The sequence below is a fragment of the Monodon monoceros genome, unplaced genomic scaffold (genome assembly GCF_005190385.1).
Source record: "Monodon monoceros isolate NGI ecotype Baffin Bay Population unplaced genomic scaffold, NGI_Narwhal_1 Super_Scaffold_20, whole genome shotgun sequence".
Lineage (NCBI taxonomy): Eukaryota > Metazoa > Chordata > Mammalia > Artiodactyla > Monodontidae > Monodon > Monodon monoceros.
In genome coordinates, this window is record NW_021703777.1 from 25,838,310 (window position 1) to 25,856,028 (window position 17,719).

The window sequence follows — 17,719 nt, forward strand, 5'->3', positions numbered from 1 at the left end:
TTGCAAGCCAGAAGGGACTGGCAGGAGATATTTAAAGTGATGAAAGGGAAAAACCTGCAGCCAAGATTTCTCAACCCAGCAAGGATCTCATTCAGATTTGACAGAGAAATTAAAACCTTTGCAGACATGCAAAAGCTAAGAGAATTCAGCACCACCAAACCAGCTTTATGACAAATGCTAAAGGAACTTCCCTAGGCAGGAAGGGCAAGAGAAGGAAGGAAAAGACCTACAATAACAAACCCAAAACAATTAAGAAAATGGTAATAGGAACATACATATCAATAATTTCCTTAAATGTAAATGGATTAAATGCTCCCACCAAAAGACATAGACTGGCTGAATGGATACAAAAACAAGAACCATATATATGCTGTCTATTCTGTCTACAAGAGACCCACTTCAGACTCAGGGACACACACAGACAGAAAGTGAAGGGATGGAAAAAGATATTCCATGCAAATGGGAATCAAAAGAAATCTGGAGTAGCAATTCTCATATCAGACAAAATAGACTTTAACATAAAGACTATTACAAGAGACAAAGAAGGACACTACATAATGATCAAGGGATCAATCCAAGAAGAAGATATAACAATTGTAAATATTTATGCACCCAGCATAGGAACACCTCAATACATAAGGCAAATGCTAACAGCCATAAAAGGGGAAATTGACAGTAACACAACCATAGTAGGGGACTTTAACACCCCACTTTCACCAATGGACAGATCATTCAAAATGAAAATAAATAAGGAAACACAAGCTTTAAATGACACATTAGACAAGATGGACTTAATTGATATTTATAGGACATTCCATCCAAAAACAACAGAGTACACTTTCTTCTCAAGTGCTCACGGAACATTCTCCAGGATAGATCATATCTTGGGTCACAAATCAAGCCTTGGTATATTTAAGAAAGTTGAAAGTATATCAGGTATCTATTCTGACCACAATGCTATGAGACTAGATATCAATTACAGGACAAAAAGTTAAAAAAATACAAACACATGGGGGCTAAACAATACACTATTAATAACCAAGAGGTCACTGAAGAAATCAAAGAGGAAATCAAAAAACACCTAGAAACAAATCACAATGAAAACACAATGACCCAAATTCTATGGGATGTAGCAAAGGCATCTCTAAGAGGGAAGTTTATAGCAATATAATCCTACCTCAAGAAATGAGAAAAAATTCAAATAAACAACCTAAACTTACACCTAAAGCAATTATAAAATGAAGAACAAAAAAACCCAAAGTTAACAGAAGGAAAGAAATCATAAAGATCAGATCCTAAATAAAAAAGAAATGAAGGAAAGTATAGCAAAGATCAGTATAACTAAAAGCTGGTTCTTTGAGAAGATAAGCAAAATTGATAAACCATTAGCCAGACTCATCAAGAAACAAAGGGAGAAGACTCAAATCAATAGAATTTGAAATGAAACTGACACTGCAGAAATACAAAGATTATGAGAAACTACTACAAGCAACTCTATGTCAATAAAATGGAAACCTGGAAGAAATGGACAAATTCTTAGAAAAGCACAACCTTCCGTGACTGAACCAGGACGAAATAGAAAATATGAAAAGACCAATCACAAGCACTGAAACTGGAACTGTGATAAAAAAAATCTTCCAACAAACAAAAGCCCAGCACCACATGGCTTCACAGGCAAATTCCATCAAACATTTAGAGAACAGCTAACATCTATCCTACTCAAACTCTTCCAAAATATAGCAGAGGGAGGAACAATCCCAAAATCATTCTATGAGGCCACCATCACCCTGATACCAAAACCAGACAAAGATGTCACAAAGAAGGAAAGCTACAGGACAATATCACTGTTGAATATAGATGCAAAAATCCTCAACAAAATACTAGCAAACAGAATCCAACAGTGCATTAAAAGAATCATACACCACGATCAAGTGGGGTTTATCCCAGGAATGCAAGGATTCTTCATTATATGCAAATCAATCAATGTGATACACCATATTAACAAATTGAAGAATAAAAACTATATGATCATCTCAGTAGATGCAGAAAAAGCCTTTGACAAAATTCAACATGCATTTATGATAAAAGCTCTCCAGAAAGTGGGCATAGAGGGAACCTACTTCAACATAATAAAGGCCATATATGACAAAACTACAGCCAACATTGTTCTCAGTGGTGAAAAACTGAAAGCATTTCCTCTAAGGTCAGGAACAAGACAAGGTTGCCCACTCTCACCACCATTATTCAACACAGTTTTGGAAGTTTTAGCCATGGCATTCAGACAAATAAAAGAAATAAAAAGAATCCAAATCAGAAAAGAAGAAATAAAACTGTCACTCCTTGCAGATGACATCATACTATATATAGAGAATCATAAAGATGCTACCAGAAAAGTACTAGAGATAATCAATGAATTTGGTAAAATAGCAGGATAAAAAATTAATGCACAGAAATCTCTTGCATTCCTATACACTAACAATGAAATAGCTGAAAGAGAAATTAAGGAAACACTCTCATTTACCATCGCAACAAAAAGAATAAAATATCTAGAAATAAAGTTACCTAAGGAGACAAAAGACCTGTATGCAGAACATTATAAGACACTGATAAAAGAAATTAAAGATGATACAAACAGATGGAGAGATATACCATGTTCTTGGATTGGAAGAATCAACACTATGAAAATGACTATACTACCCAAAGCAATCTACAGATCCAATGCAATTCCTATCAAATTATCAATGGCATTTTTCACAGAACTAGAACAAAAAATTGAATAATTTGTATGGAAACACAAAAGACCCCAAATAGCCAAAGCAATCTTGTGAAAGAAAAGTGGAGCTGGAGGAATCAGGCTCCTGAACTTCAGACTATACTACAAAGCTACAGTAATCAAGACAATATGGTACTGGCACAAAAACAGAAATATAGATCAATGGAACTGGATAGAAAGCCCAGAGATAAACCCATGCAGATACGGTCACCTTATCTTTGATAAAGGAGGCAAGAATATACAATGGAGAAAAGACAGCCTCTTCAATAAGTGGTGCTGGGAAAACTGGGCAACCACATGTAAAAGAATGACATTAGAACACTCTCTAACACCATACACAAAAATAAACTCAAAATGGATTAAAGACCTAAATGTAAGGCCAGACACTATCAAACTCTTAAAGGAAAACATAGGCAGAACACTCTATGACATAAATCACAGCAAGATCCTTTTTGACCCACCTCCTAGATAAATGGAAATAAAATCAAAAATAAACAAATGGGACCTAATGAAACTTAAAAGCTTTTGCACAGCAAAGGAAACCAGAGACAAGACAAAAAGACAACCCTCAGATGGGAGAAAATATTTGCAAATGAAGCAACTGACAAAGGATTAACTTCCCAAATATACAAGCAGCTCATGTAGCACAATATCAAATAAACAAACAACCCAATCCAAAAATGCATGGTAGAGCTTAATAGACATTTCTCCAAAAAAGATATACAGATTGCCAACAAACACATGAAAGATTGCTCAACATCACTAATCATTAGAGAAATGCAAATCAAAAGCACGATGAGGTATCACCTCACACCGGTCAGAGTGGTCATCATCAAAAAATCTACAAACAATAAATGCTGGAGAGGGTGTGGAGAAAAGGGAACCCTCTTGCACTGTTGATGGGAATGTAAATTAACACAGCCACTCTGGAGAACAGTATGGAGCTTCCTTAGAAAATAAAAATAGAACTACCATATGACACAGCGATCCCAGTACTGGGCATATACCCTGAGAAAACCATAATTCAAAGAGAGACATGTACCACAATGTTCATCACAGCACTATTTGCGACAGCCTGGACATGGAAGCAACCTAAATGTCCACTGACAGATGAATGGATAAAGAAGATGTGGCCCCTATATACAATGGAATATTACTTAGCCATAAACAGAAATGAAATTGAGTTATTTGTAGTGAGGTGAATGGATCTAGAGTCTGTCATACAGAGTGAAGTAAGTCAGGAAAAGAAAAATAAATACCATATGCTAACACATGTATATCGAATCTAAAAAAAAGAAAAATGGTTCTGATGCACCTAGGGGCAGGAAAGAAATAAAATTGCAGAGGTAGAGAATGGACTTGAGGACATGGGGAGGGGGAAGGGTAAGGTGGGATGAAGTGAGAGAGTGGCATGGACATATATACACTACCAAATGTAGAAGAGATAGCTAGTGGGAAGCAGCCACATAGCACAGGGAGATCAGCTCAGTGCTTTGTGACCACCTAGAGGGATGGTTTAGGGAGGGTGGGAGGGTGACACAAGAGGGAGGAGATATGGGGATATATGTATATGTATAGTTGTTTCACTTTGTTATAAAGCAGAAACTAATACACCATTGTTAAGCAATTATACTCCAATAAAGATGTTAAAAAATATAAAGCTTATCATACTAGCAAAAAAACAAAAACAATGAAACAAAACAAATATCCTATGCTAACACATACATATGGAATCTAAAAAAAAAATGGTTTTGATGAACCAAGGGGCAGGACAAGGATAAAGATGGAGGCATAGAGAATGGACTTGAGGACACGGGGAAGGGGAAGGGTAAGCTGGGACGAAGTGACAGAGTAGCATTGACAATATACACTACCAAATGTAAAATAGATAGCTAGTGGGTAGCAGCTGCATAGCACAGGGAGATCAGCTCCGCACTTTGCTAAGACTTAGAGGGGTGGGATAGGGAGGGTGGGAGGGATTAACAAGAGGGAGGGGGTATGGGGATATATGTACACATATAGCTGATTTACTTTGTTATACAGCAGAAATTAATACAACATTGTAAATCAACTATACTCCAATAAAAATGTTAATAAATTAAAATACTTAGGAATAAACCTATCCAAGGAGTTAAAAGACTTATATTCTGAGAACTGTAAAAGATTGATAAAGTAAAATGAAGATGATAAGAAAGAAATGGAAAGGTAGCCCATGCTCTTAGATTGGAAGAATTAATATCATTAAAATGGCCATATTACCCAAAGCAATCTACAGATTTAATGTGATCCCTATCAAATTACCCATGACATTTTTCACAAACCTAGAACAAATAATCTAAAAATTTATGTGGAACCATAAAAGACCCAGAATTGCCAAAGCAATCCTGAAGTAAAAGAACAAAGCAGGAGGCATAACCTTCCCAGACTTCAGACAATACTACAAAGCTACAGTAATCGAAACAGTGTGGTATTGGCACAAAAACAGACATATGGATCAATGGAACAGAATAGACAGCCCAGAAATAAACCCACACACCGACAGTCAATTAATCTTTCACATAGAAGGCAAGAATGTACATGGAGAAAAGACAGTCTCCTCAGCAAGTGATGTTGGGAAAGTTGGACAGCCACATTTAAATTAGTGAAGTTAGAACACACCCTCACACCATACACAAAAATAAACTCAAAATGGCTTAAAGACTTACATATAAGACATGACACCAAAAAACTCCTAGAAAAGAACATAGGTAAAACATTCTCTGACATGAATTCTAGAAATGTTATCTTAGATCAGCCTCCCAAGACAAAAGAAATAAAAGTAAAACTAAACACATGGTACCGAATTAAACTTATAAGCTTTTGCACAGTGAATGAAACCATAAACAAAATGAAGACAACCTATGGACTGCAAGAAAATATTCGCAAATGATGCGACCAATAAGGGCTTAATTTCCTAAATATACAAACAGCTCATACAACTCAACATCAAAAAAACCCAACCCAATCAAAGAATGGACAGAAGACCTAAATAGACATTTCTCCAAATAAGACGTACAGATGGCCAATAGGCGCATGAAAAGATGCTCAACTTTGCTAATTATTAGAGAAACTCAAATCAAAACTACAAGCATCTCACACTGGTCAGAATGGCCATCATTAAAAAGTCTACGAATAATAAATGCTGGAGAGGGTGTGGAGAAAAGGGAACCCTCCTACACTGTTGGCGGGAATGTAAATTGGTGCAGCCACTGTGGAAAATAGTACGGAAGTTTCTCAAAAAACTAAAACTAGAACTACCATGTGACCCAGCAATTCCACTCCTGGTTATATATCAGAAAAATACAAAAACACTAATTTGAAAAGATTCACACACCCCAATGTTCATAGCAGCAGTATTTACAATAACCAACACATGGAAGCAACCTAAGTGTCTATCAACAGATGAATGGATAAAGAAAATGTGGTACATATATACAATGGAATACTACTCAGCGATAAAAAAGAATGAAATAATGCCGTTTGCAGCAACATGGATGGACCTAGAGATTACCATACTAGGTGAAGTAAGTCAGACAGAGAAAGACATATCATATGATAACACTTATATATGGAATTTAAAATACGATACACATGGACTTATTTACAAAACAGAAACAGACTCATAGACATAGAAAACAAACTTATGATTACCAAAGGGGAAGGGGAAGGAGGGATAAATTAGGAGTTTTGGATTAGCAGATACAAACCATTATATATAAAATAGATAAACAACAAGGTCCTACTATACATCACAGGGAACTATGTTCAATATCCTATAATAAACCATAAAGGAAAAGAATATGAAAAAGAATATATATATATGTGTACATATATAACTGAATCACTTTGCTGTACACCAGAAAATAACACAACATTGTAAATTAACTACACTTCAAAAAATATATATATATGGATCCTTTTCCATACCTCAACCTAAAATAATACTTAAGCAACCAAATTAAAACATTTGATTAAATGTTGTTGTTGTTGCCAAGATACTTATTCAACCCTTCCCCTTAGCTTTCACAGTATAGAGCAGGAATTCAAATCCTGGAGTGGAAACTAAAATATTCCAGATGAGACCCCGGTTTAACAGGTGAGAAGTATTTTAAGATAACCTCAGGTCTCCAGAAGTTTCAAAAATAATTATAAAGACTATCAGTAACTGAAGGGGAAATCCAACACTTGTCATGTGACATAGTAAGTGCTCAGTACAGGTTTATGAAAGAAAACATTTTTCCCTGAAGTTTTCTCTATCTAGGTTGGAACACAATGTTATTTTTAGAAATTATTTTATAAACATGTTGAGGGATGCATTTATTTAACTGTTTAGGCTTAGACCAGGTCTGCTACTATAAAGCAAGACAAATCAATCATTTTCTACTGATTCTGGGCAGTGTTAACAGCAGAATCAAATAATTAAATAATCAAAATGAGCTGGATAAAAGGGCACAGAGTTGGTGTGTTCCAAACAGACATTACATTGAATCCTTATACATCTCTTTTTCGTGTTCAAACATCTGCTTCTTTCCGGTGATTATTTGGAAAATAAAAGTTTAAGGGATAGCTGGGTTCATCATGCACAGGATGGTTATCAGTCTTTATGTGGAGGGACCACAACACTCACAGGTTGCTTGCTTCACTCCTGGCTGGCCCTGCCTTCCTTGAGTAAATGTCTATACTCTCCTTATAACTATGTCTGTCCCTTACTGTTCATCCAGTGGTGACTGCAGTGCATTGTATTTATGTTGTCGGGCACCTTATACATTTTATTGGTGTTGGTGTTTTGATCTTTAATTAATCATTTATTTAATATTTAATGATTATTATATTGGAATTGTAATTACATAATGAAGATCCACTTTCAAGGCATTACACATTTCAAATGCCTTTGGAATAACAATTTTGCCTTTTAAAACACCACTTGGTATGTGTTTACAACTGAAATACAAATGGGAAGATTAGAATTTGACACAATCTACGTTTATTATTATTATTATTGCTACTACTACTACTACAAAATTATTTAACAGCTATATCTTGGATATAAGGTAACATACCAAAAACCAAGGCCATAACTTTGATAACTTTTTTTATTCTTACTCTATCTTGGCTTAAATATAATGCTGTGATTAAATGGAGTACACAGCAATCACAATACAATAAGTGAAGGCTATATCATATATTTCCCATGGAAAAATTTGTATCACAAATTGTTCATATATACTTTTGTTCAATTTTCTGTTTTAAAGGAAATATTGGGAATATTGGTTTTGCACCCAATTGTTTATCCAGACATGCTCAAAGGAGAGATGTCTTAATGGAAGAAGGACGATTGAAGCACAAAATGGAAACTTGCCTCAAAGAAGAGATCTGGAAAGGTTACGGTGAAACACAGTTACTGAAGCGTACTGTGTATCTCTGTGCTCTCTGCCTCTTTAACCTGTGAGATGTGACCTGATTTTTCCCTCTCATTCAATCAAGGTCATCACTAAACTTCCAGAATATCAAAAATAAAATAACATGAAGGAGGAAAAGACAAAGAAGAGTTTAGGTGTATATTTAAAAATACCACATTGGTTTAAAATAACTTACAATGAAAGGGTCACTTAAGAAGGGCACTGCTTAAAATTTAAGCAGGCAGTAATGGAAAGCGACAGACCTCAAACAATTTGCCTTTCACAGTTGAGTGAATTCACAGTGACAGCAAGACAAGGATGTGCTAACTTACCTCTGCAGGACCTTGGCTGTTGCTTCATAGGCTCTCCCCAGGCTGAGATCATCATCCAGGTCTGTAGAGATTTTAGCATAAGTGTTAAGGACCTATGGGGGAAGAGGAATCCTTGTTAAACATATAACATGACCAGATTCACTGATGTTTCATTTCATAACAGAAAAGATTCAAATTAATAGTTGTTTTTCACATCACCATAAAAAATTTTTTTATTAAAAATTCATGTTGGTTTGGTTTATTTTTATCTATAGTATAACTTGTTTTGCAGTGATCTCTTTGAGCCATGACAGTGAAGTCTTACTTTTGTAAAAGTAATTCTTTTCCTGAACAATCCAAAATCTTCCAATTGATATAACTTAGGGGTGCGTAAATAACTGAACGGTTTACAACATTATTTTCAAATATGGGACCACTATCTTAGGTAATATAAGGCAGATTATAATAGTCTACTAGGGTAGCTTAAATATCACTTTTCCTTCTATAAATAGCTGTTTGAAAAGCATGAATTTATGTGCCAGGCAATTTCTAAATCTATCATTTTATTGGAGGCGTATCTCACAGTTTGTACACATATTCAGTATACACTAAAAGTATTTCTTACAAATGTACTTCATTACCAACAATCTCCTCAACAATCAAAAGATTGCGGTTGCCACAGCCAAACGTATGATCTGAACACGGACATCACCTGCATGGTATAATTTTCCTTTTTATTCTTTTTCCCTTTCAAAGGCCAGAAGAAGGAAAATATGTAAAGTAAGATCCCCTTTTCCTCTTCCTCCTTCATTGTTACTTGAACCAACCTATTACACACATGAACACACAGGAAATCTCCAAAGACCTCTATGGAAATCCTTTTTGCTCATTTTCTAAGAAGAAATTAGCAAAAGTCATTTGGTGGCGTTGAGTGGGAGAGTCAGCATGAGGGAGGATGTACATCCGGCCTGAATTAGGCATCTTAGAAAGTTTGTGTATGAAAGGCGGTGTTGATAGTCAGCTTTACTTTCTTAAAGTTAATATTTGGGAAATAACTTCAGTGAGGCCATGTGATACCTCCTAATTTGTGTGTGTATGTGTGTCTGTGTGTGTGTGTGGTTTACAAGTGACTTGAAATAATACTGGTATTAAAACTTACTGATACATATTGACCCAGTATTTTAATTCCTGTTAAACCTGCAAAGTTCATCATTTTGATTCTTCTTTTTAAGTCTCTTAATAAGCCTTGTATAAACCTGAGACTATTCTTTTCACTCTGTTGTGCAAAACTGATTCACCCAGATTAAGTCCGATATGACTTGACATTGAGCTTTCTGCATTAAGGGGCAGAACCTCTGAATTTTGTGAATTTGTAAGAGACCGTATTAAATCCAAATATCAAAATATTTAGGAAGAGACTGTCAAGTGTCTCTTTTGGTTCATATATGTTTTATATGGCATTCTAGAAAGTTAAAGATTGAATATTATATATTTTGTGTCAAAAATAGTTCGTTTTCCGGTAAATATTGTTACTGTGTGCCAACGTTGTGTTAAACCCTAGGGAATCTTAAAGAGAAGAGAGTATGCTTGCAAACCTTCGAGGCATTTACAGTCTAGTGGTACAGAGGTTTGCACTGATGCAGCTGTGTGAATTAGCTGAAAACAGATTTCTCCAGGGCTTCAGCTGTGCTTACTCTGCACCACTCTCCCACACCCCTGGCCACCATGAACCCAGAAGCAGTACAGTAGCATCCGGAAGTACCCAACATTATCTTAGGGCTGTGACTCCTTGGACCGTGGTTAGGAGGGTAGTTTCCATGAGGAAGCTTCTATAGAATCAAGGAGCAAATACCAGCTCAGCCTGTGCTTCTTGTTTTGGCCTTGGACTTGATTCTATAGAAGCTTCCTCATGGAACCCGATGGGGTTTCCTGAAATGAACACCCACCTTAGAGTAAGAAGACTTGGATTCAAGACCTAATTCTACCACACCCAACACACCTGGCCCAAGCAATCTCCCTGAGAAGCTTTCCTCGAAGCAAAAAAGAAAACCTCCCTCTGAGAGTTGTTATGAGGCTGCTGTAAGATGATACAGAGTTCTATTTGAACCTGGGATGAGAAGTTTCTGGGACTCTGTTAACCAGCCATCAGTGAAGAGCTCCTGGAGAGTTCCCTCCTCAGAGTAAAGGCGACACATTTTGTGACTTGAGAGAGTGCCTCTCTCAGCTTAAATGCTTTACCTAAAAACAGGAAATATATAGGCAGTGGGAAGAACACAGCTCACTACTGGCCCAATAGGGAAATAATCAATTACACTGGACCCCCCCCCCCCATATCCACGGGGGCTACATTCCCAGACCACCAGTGGATGCCTGAAATCTTGGACATATACTATGCTTTCTCCTGTACATACGTACCTATGATAAAGTTTAATTTATAAATTAGGCACAGTAAGAGGTTAACAACTATAACTTACAATAACATAGAACAATCATAACAATATACTGTAATAAAAGCTATGTAAATGTGGTCACTCTTTCTCAAAATATCTTACAAATTTAATGTATTTTGCATCTTAACTAAGCAATTATCACACACTGTGGCTATAACTTGCTGTTTGAGGTGTGACAGCAAAACTAGCATGAATTTCTTTTTCCTTCTTCACAGTTTCACAGATAGAAGATTCGTTCTTACTATAGATTTCAGCAAACTCAGCATACAATTTTTTTTCTTTCCTTCCTAAGTTGAGAACTTTCACCTTTTTACTTAAAGGAAGCACTCTGGGCTCTTCTTTGACATATCCAAATTGCCGGCATCACTCCCCTTGCACTTTCGGACCGTTATTAAGTAAAATAAGGGTTATCTGAACACAAGCACTATGATATCTCAACAATAACCCAGTAACCTTGATGGCTACTAAGTGACTAATGGTCGGGATATGCTGGACAAGGGGATGATTCACGTCTGGGATGGATCAGGATGGAAGCCACAAGATTCCATCATGCTACTTAGAACACTGCACAATTTAAAACCTATGAATTGTTTATTTCTGGAAATTTCCATTTAATATTTTCAGACCTCAGTTGACCATGGGTAACTGAAACTTCGGAAAGTGAAAACACAGGTAAGGGGGGACTACTGTTCATGAAGTCAGTACTGAGAACCTTGAAAGTGCTACAGGGGAGCTCATCTAAATCAAAGACAGGGCCTCTGCTCCTCAGGAATGTGAGCTCTGACTGGAGAGAGCTAACTCAGGTAAAATCATAAGGGGAACCCAAGACGAGACTCAGCAGATTGGTGAATTGTGTAGTCCAACCTAAGGGAAGTAGGAAGGATAGTGTTAAAAGAAAAAGGAAAAAAAATATAAAAGTGGAAAAATAACGAGATTGCAAATTGTGTAGAAAATAACTGTTGGTGGGAATGTAAATTGATTCTTTTTTTGTAAATCCAAAAAAGAGGGGATATATGTATACATATAGCTGATTCACTTTGCTGTACAGCAGAAACTGACATTACATTGTAAAGCAACTGTCCCCCAATAAAAAACAAAAAACTAAAAATAGAGTTGCCATATGATCCAGCAATCCCACTCCTGGGCAAATATCCAGAAAAGAAAAAAAACTCTAATTCAAAAAGATACATGCACCCCAATGTGCATAGCAGCACTATTTACAATAGCAAAGATATGGAAGCAACCTAAATGTCCATCAACAGATGAGTGGATAAAGAAGATGTGGTACACATATACAATGGAATATTACTCAGCCATAAAAAAGAATGAAATAATGCCATTTGTAGCAACATGGGTGGACCTAGAGATTATCAAACTAAGTGAAATAAGTCAGACAAAGACAAATATTATGTGATATCACTTATATGTGAAATCTAAAAAATAATACAAAAGAATCTATATACAAAATAGAAACAGACTCACAGACATAGAAAACAAACTTATAGTTACCAAAGAGGAAAGGGAGGGATAAATTAGGAGTATGGGATTAACAGATACACACTACAATATATAAAATAGATAGGTGTAATAACCTATAATGGAAAATAATCTGAAAATATATATATAACTGAATCACTTTGCTATACACCTGAAACTAACAAAATATTATAAGTCAACTATACTTCAATTTTAAAAAGCATGAATATTAAATATCTCAAAAAACCCAAATTGTGTAGAAAATAAAGATGTTTTATATTGACCTTATGGTAAATTATGTTACCTGCTTTTTAATTAAGGTATAATTTACAAATTAATAAATATTGATCAACTTGAATCATCAGACAAACAGGAATCTTCTTTACAAAGATTACTTCAAGTGAGAAAATACAGTGTGGAAATCTGAGGGATCCACTGTACTTGACTGAATATCCCTGTGGCATGCAATATGTTGGAAACAAATCCAGGGTGTGGAAGGTTAAATTCTGTCATTGCAAATCAGAGATAAGAGGAGAGAAAAAAAGAATCTCAGGTGAAAACTATTTTGATGAGTTCAAAATTCATTACAGATCCTTAAATTTTATGGACAATGAACTTAATCAATCTTTGTCAAAAGACCAAGGAAAACACTGCTTAAGCGTGCTACTATGTCAATTTCAATGAGCATGATTACAAGATTATACGAAAGTTGGAAAAGTCAGTTCATGTACCTAATAAAAATTGAGTGCTTTGTGCCCACTCAATCACATTGCTCCAATAATTTCTCTGAATAATGGAGATGAAGTTTTGAAAGCTATTGTACTAGAAGTTTTAAAGGCAATGGACTTTATCTTCCCACTGAAATAAAACTGATTAACTTGAAAAGATATTTTCAAATAAAATCCAGGTTCTTAAAATGAGATAATTTCTATTGGTTACCTAAAAGCGAAACCAGTAGAATACTTAACATAAAAAATGAGAGTGTGCAAAAAAATAATGCTGGCAATATGCTACAAGTTCTTTGAAGAATTGTTTGTTGTAAAATCAAATTTTAAGGATCATTAATTCATTTTGCTGCAATAGCCTTCAAGAAAACATTGGATTTAAGTCAAGATTGTCATCAGTAAAGTAAGTGAGTGGTGTGTGTGTATATATATATATATATATGTTGTGTTTACATAGATAGATATACACGAATATTAGACTATATCTATATCTATATCTAGAGAGATTGAGAAAGAAAATAGAAAAGGAGCCTGGTCCGCCCGGAAGATTATAAGAATAAATTCTGTGCCTGAGCACCTTTAAGGCAGAAAACATAACACATTACTATGTCTAATAACATCAGACACCCAGTTGTTTTCTTTCTTCTACATCTTTAGGATTTCCAATGATCAGGGCACCTTGGAACAAAAGAAAATGAATTATCTGATTTTTTTTTTTTCTTTTGCGGTACGCAGGCCTTTCACTGTTGTGGCCTCTCCCGTTGTGGAGCACAGGCTCCAGACGCGCAGGCCCGGCGGCCATGGCTCACGGGCCGAGCCGCTCCACAGCATGTGGGATCTTCCAAGACCGGGGCACGAACCTGTGTCCCCTGCACCGGCAGGCGGACTCTCAACCACTGTGCCACCAGGGAAGCCCGAACTATCTGATATTGATGCCCCTTCTTGTCTTCCACTATTTTCCCATTCCTTACTCCACTGCAGTTCCTCTCTTATAGTCCCTTTATTTTAGACATTAAAACAGAAGAAATCCCAGAAATCATGGCCCTCATATTTGCTTTCAAAACTGAAACTTACTTTAAGCCACTATGATGATGATCACTCCTGGCCTAATTTTCCCAAATTAGATGGAATTCTCTCCCCACCCCTCTGCCCAGCCAGCTATTATAAGAAAACACTGTCCCCTTCATTTGTTTTAAATCTTTTTTAATTTTAAGATAATTGTAGATTCATATGCAATTGTGAGAAACAATACAGAGCATGCTCATATATCCTTCAGCTAGCTTTTCCCAGTGGTTAAATCTTGCACAGCTATAGTATATCACAACCAGGGAATTCACAATCCACCCACCTTATTTCACCAGTTTTACACACACTCGTGTCTGTGTGCGTGTGTGTGCACCCACGCATGCACATATGGCATGTTAATTTTATGCCATTTCATCACATGTATATATTCACGTAACCACCACCACAGTCAAGATATAGAAAAGTTCTATCACTACAATGATCTCTCATACTACCCTTTCTCAATTAATTTTTAATATGTTTGCTGCTTAGAAGAGAGAGAGATGAAAAAAAATTTTTTTCTCTTTTCCTTAGGTTAAAGAAAGGTCTGCCTTGGGTTAAAGAAAGGTCTGCCTTGGGTTAAAGAAAGGTCTGCCTTGGGAAAAATTCTGAAATAACTTGGCATCTGACCTCTTCCCTTTTGGTACACCTCCCCTACCCTGTGTGTTTGTATCTCCCCAGGGAAATTTCCTCAGTTAAGTGACAGAAGAATAGTAGTTGATTAAACAAATTTATACTTTGGTATGAATGACTCAAAAATCATTAATCCTCCCAGAAGAAGTTGTTGTTTTAAAAAGAGGATGCTAAAAAAATAAATAAAATAAATAAAAAAAAAATAAAAAGAGGATGCTTTGTAGGTCCCAATTATTTCTTCTGGGAGAGTGTTTTGCAGTCTAACGAAGGGAAATGAAACAATTCAGATAGTGTCTGGCAGGATAATTTGGGGCAAAGGTTATTAAAAAAAAGACCAGCCTTGTCTTGAAATTCCACCTTATGATATGATCCCTTAAGCAGGTACTGACTTTTATAACCTCCTTTGGGGTCTACTTCTGCGCCTTCAGATTTTCTAGATGCTCCACATGCTTTTCCCCAATGTTCCTTATCACAGTGGTGTGGAAGAGATGAAAACAGGGAGGAGGGAAATGTGAAGCAGCAGATGTGAAAATCAGGCATTTGTAAGTCACCGTTCCCTGAAACGATAACTACATGCTATTTTTATTCCCTCTTGTTACCACTTTTTTCAGAATGCTTAGCCTTCGGAACCAATGTATTATGCAAAGAACTCTTCCAGTACATTCCATTCCATCATTAGATGTGACTGCAGGATAAAATTATGTGTGTGTGTGTGTGTGTGTGTATATATATATATACACACACACACACACACACATAATTTTTATGGCTGAGTAGTATTCCATTGTATATATACCACATCTTCACTATCCATTCACCTGTCAATGGACATTTAGGTTGCTTCCATGTCTTGGCTATTGTAAATAGTGCTGCTATGAATATTGGGGTACATGTATCTTTTTGAATTAGAGTTTTCATCTTTTCCGGATAGAGATATATCCCTACTCTTAAAGACCTTACTATCTAAGGCAATAAGACATACAGGCGCAGAAACTATATAGTGCTATAAGCCTGCATAAAGAGCTAAAAATTTTTTAACTCATTAAACAAATACTGAGTGTTTTCTATGAGCCAAGCTTTGCTCTAGGTGCTAATGATATAGCAGCGAATCCCTGGCCTCCATGCAGTCTACGTTGTATTTAGGTGATGGGGAGATAATTTGTAATTAAATAAATAAATGAATAAATCTCAAATAGTAATAAGAGCAATGAAGAAAATACAATGGGGAAAGGCTTCCTATAGAAAGGGAAACAATCTGCATTTTAAAGGAATGATAGAATTGGGTCCCTACTGAGAGGAGCTTAAGCCAAGGACTGGAGATGGGAATGGGTGATACAATGAGGAAAAAAAGCTTTCCCAGGTACATAGTAGCAACAATGACCAACAGAAAAGTTTGCTTTAAGGTTCCTGCATAGAATGTTTTTTCTAGTAACATCCACTAACTAATCACAGTTTTAACTGATGGTATGAAGTGACAAACTTTCAAGCTGCAATTTATCTTTCTGATGACAAAGAAAGAATTTGACTATTGTTTTGAAGGTAAGGCAGGTCCTTCACTTTCATCCTTTATTCTACATGTACATAAAAGCAGTCTTTTGCAGGACATTTTTATTCACAGTTTTTGTCTTTTCTGCTTTCTAGGCAGCTCAACATGTTTGGTGAAAAATGCCACATGTAAGATGGTGCAGTTGGCTGCCTTGTTTCCCAACATTCCAAGTTTTCCAAATTTTATGCAGAGTTATTCTCATGCCTAGGAAAAGGAGAGGAAATACTTTTATTTCTCCTTCAGGCATAGCACAGAGCATGAACAACTCAAACTAATACAGATCAGTGACATGAAGTTTAAATGGGTCTCTGTGCTCTGGCTGGTGACCCGAACTGCCATTGTTTCTGTAGGAAAATAACCCATGGAAAATATCATATAAAATAAGTTACAGCATCTAGCCTATTTGAGATGGAAATTTTGTAGTTTTTGAAAATTTTCTGTAAACTCCAATTCTACTTTTATTTCATAGTTTTCGTATTTTTTTCTATGTAAATTCCTTTCTCCACTTACTACCCTCCCCCCACTGCTCTCTTCCTTAGTTAATTTAATACTTGAAATCAGTAGGGACCCCTACTCTGAGGGCATAGACCAGGCTTTGGAAGGGCCTTATGGGAAAATTAATCAAATCTCCCTCTGGGTGTTCAAAGTTTCTCCAAATATCATAGGCTTTTGATTCAGGCAGGTTCACTACCGAGCTGAGTGACATATGTCAAGTGATTTAATGTCTGTGAGTTTATTTCCTCGGGTGTAAAATGAAAATGAGTAAAGTCTACCTTGAAATGATGTTATAAGTTTCCACTAAGATGAGGAATTTAAAAGTACTTACCAAGGATTTGAATGAAGCTGCTTAGTTTCCCCGAGTGCTTATCTAACCATCTAACCTATTGGTTCTCACATGGGGGCGATTTTGCCTCCTGGGGATACCTGGGAATGTCTGGAGACATTTTAGGTTGTCGTCATTGGGAGAAGCCAGGGATGCTGCCCAACAGCCTACAATTCACACAATATCCCCCCCATAAAAAAGAATGATCCAGCTCCAAATGTGAATAGTGTTGCTGTTGAGAAATCCTCATGAAGCCTTTTCTTGAACAATTTTCCGGATGGGAAACTATCCTCTTGTGAGACTACTCAATCATTGGAGAGTTATGTGAAAAATCTATTGGTTAAGTGGAAGCAAAATCTGTAACTCTGCCTGCTAGCCAAGGTTGTGTTTTGTGGGACAAGATGAGTGCATCCTTCCTCCATGTGACGGCTCTTCCAATACTGAAAGAAAGCTGTTCTTCCTCCTCAAAGCATCCAAAC

At 36.3% G+C, this 17,719-nt stretch overlaps 1 protein-coding gene across 1 annotated transcript in view; it reads right to left on the reverse strand.

Moving 5' to 3' along the window:
- The window catches only part of TTC29 (tetratricopeptide repeat domain 29), a 357,551-nt gene that overhangs the window by 29,880 nt on the left and 309,952 nt on the right, over positions 1-17,719 (reverse strand). The window contains exon 11 of the mRNA XM_029234687.1: positions 8,544-8,635. Within this exon, the coding sequence (XP_029090520.1) occupies positions 8,544-8,635 (92 nt within the window). The remainder of the gene's footprint in view (positions 1-8,543; positions 8,636-17,719) is intronic.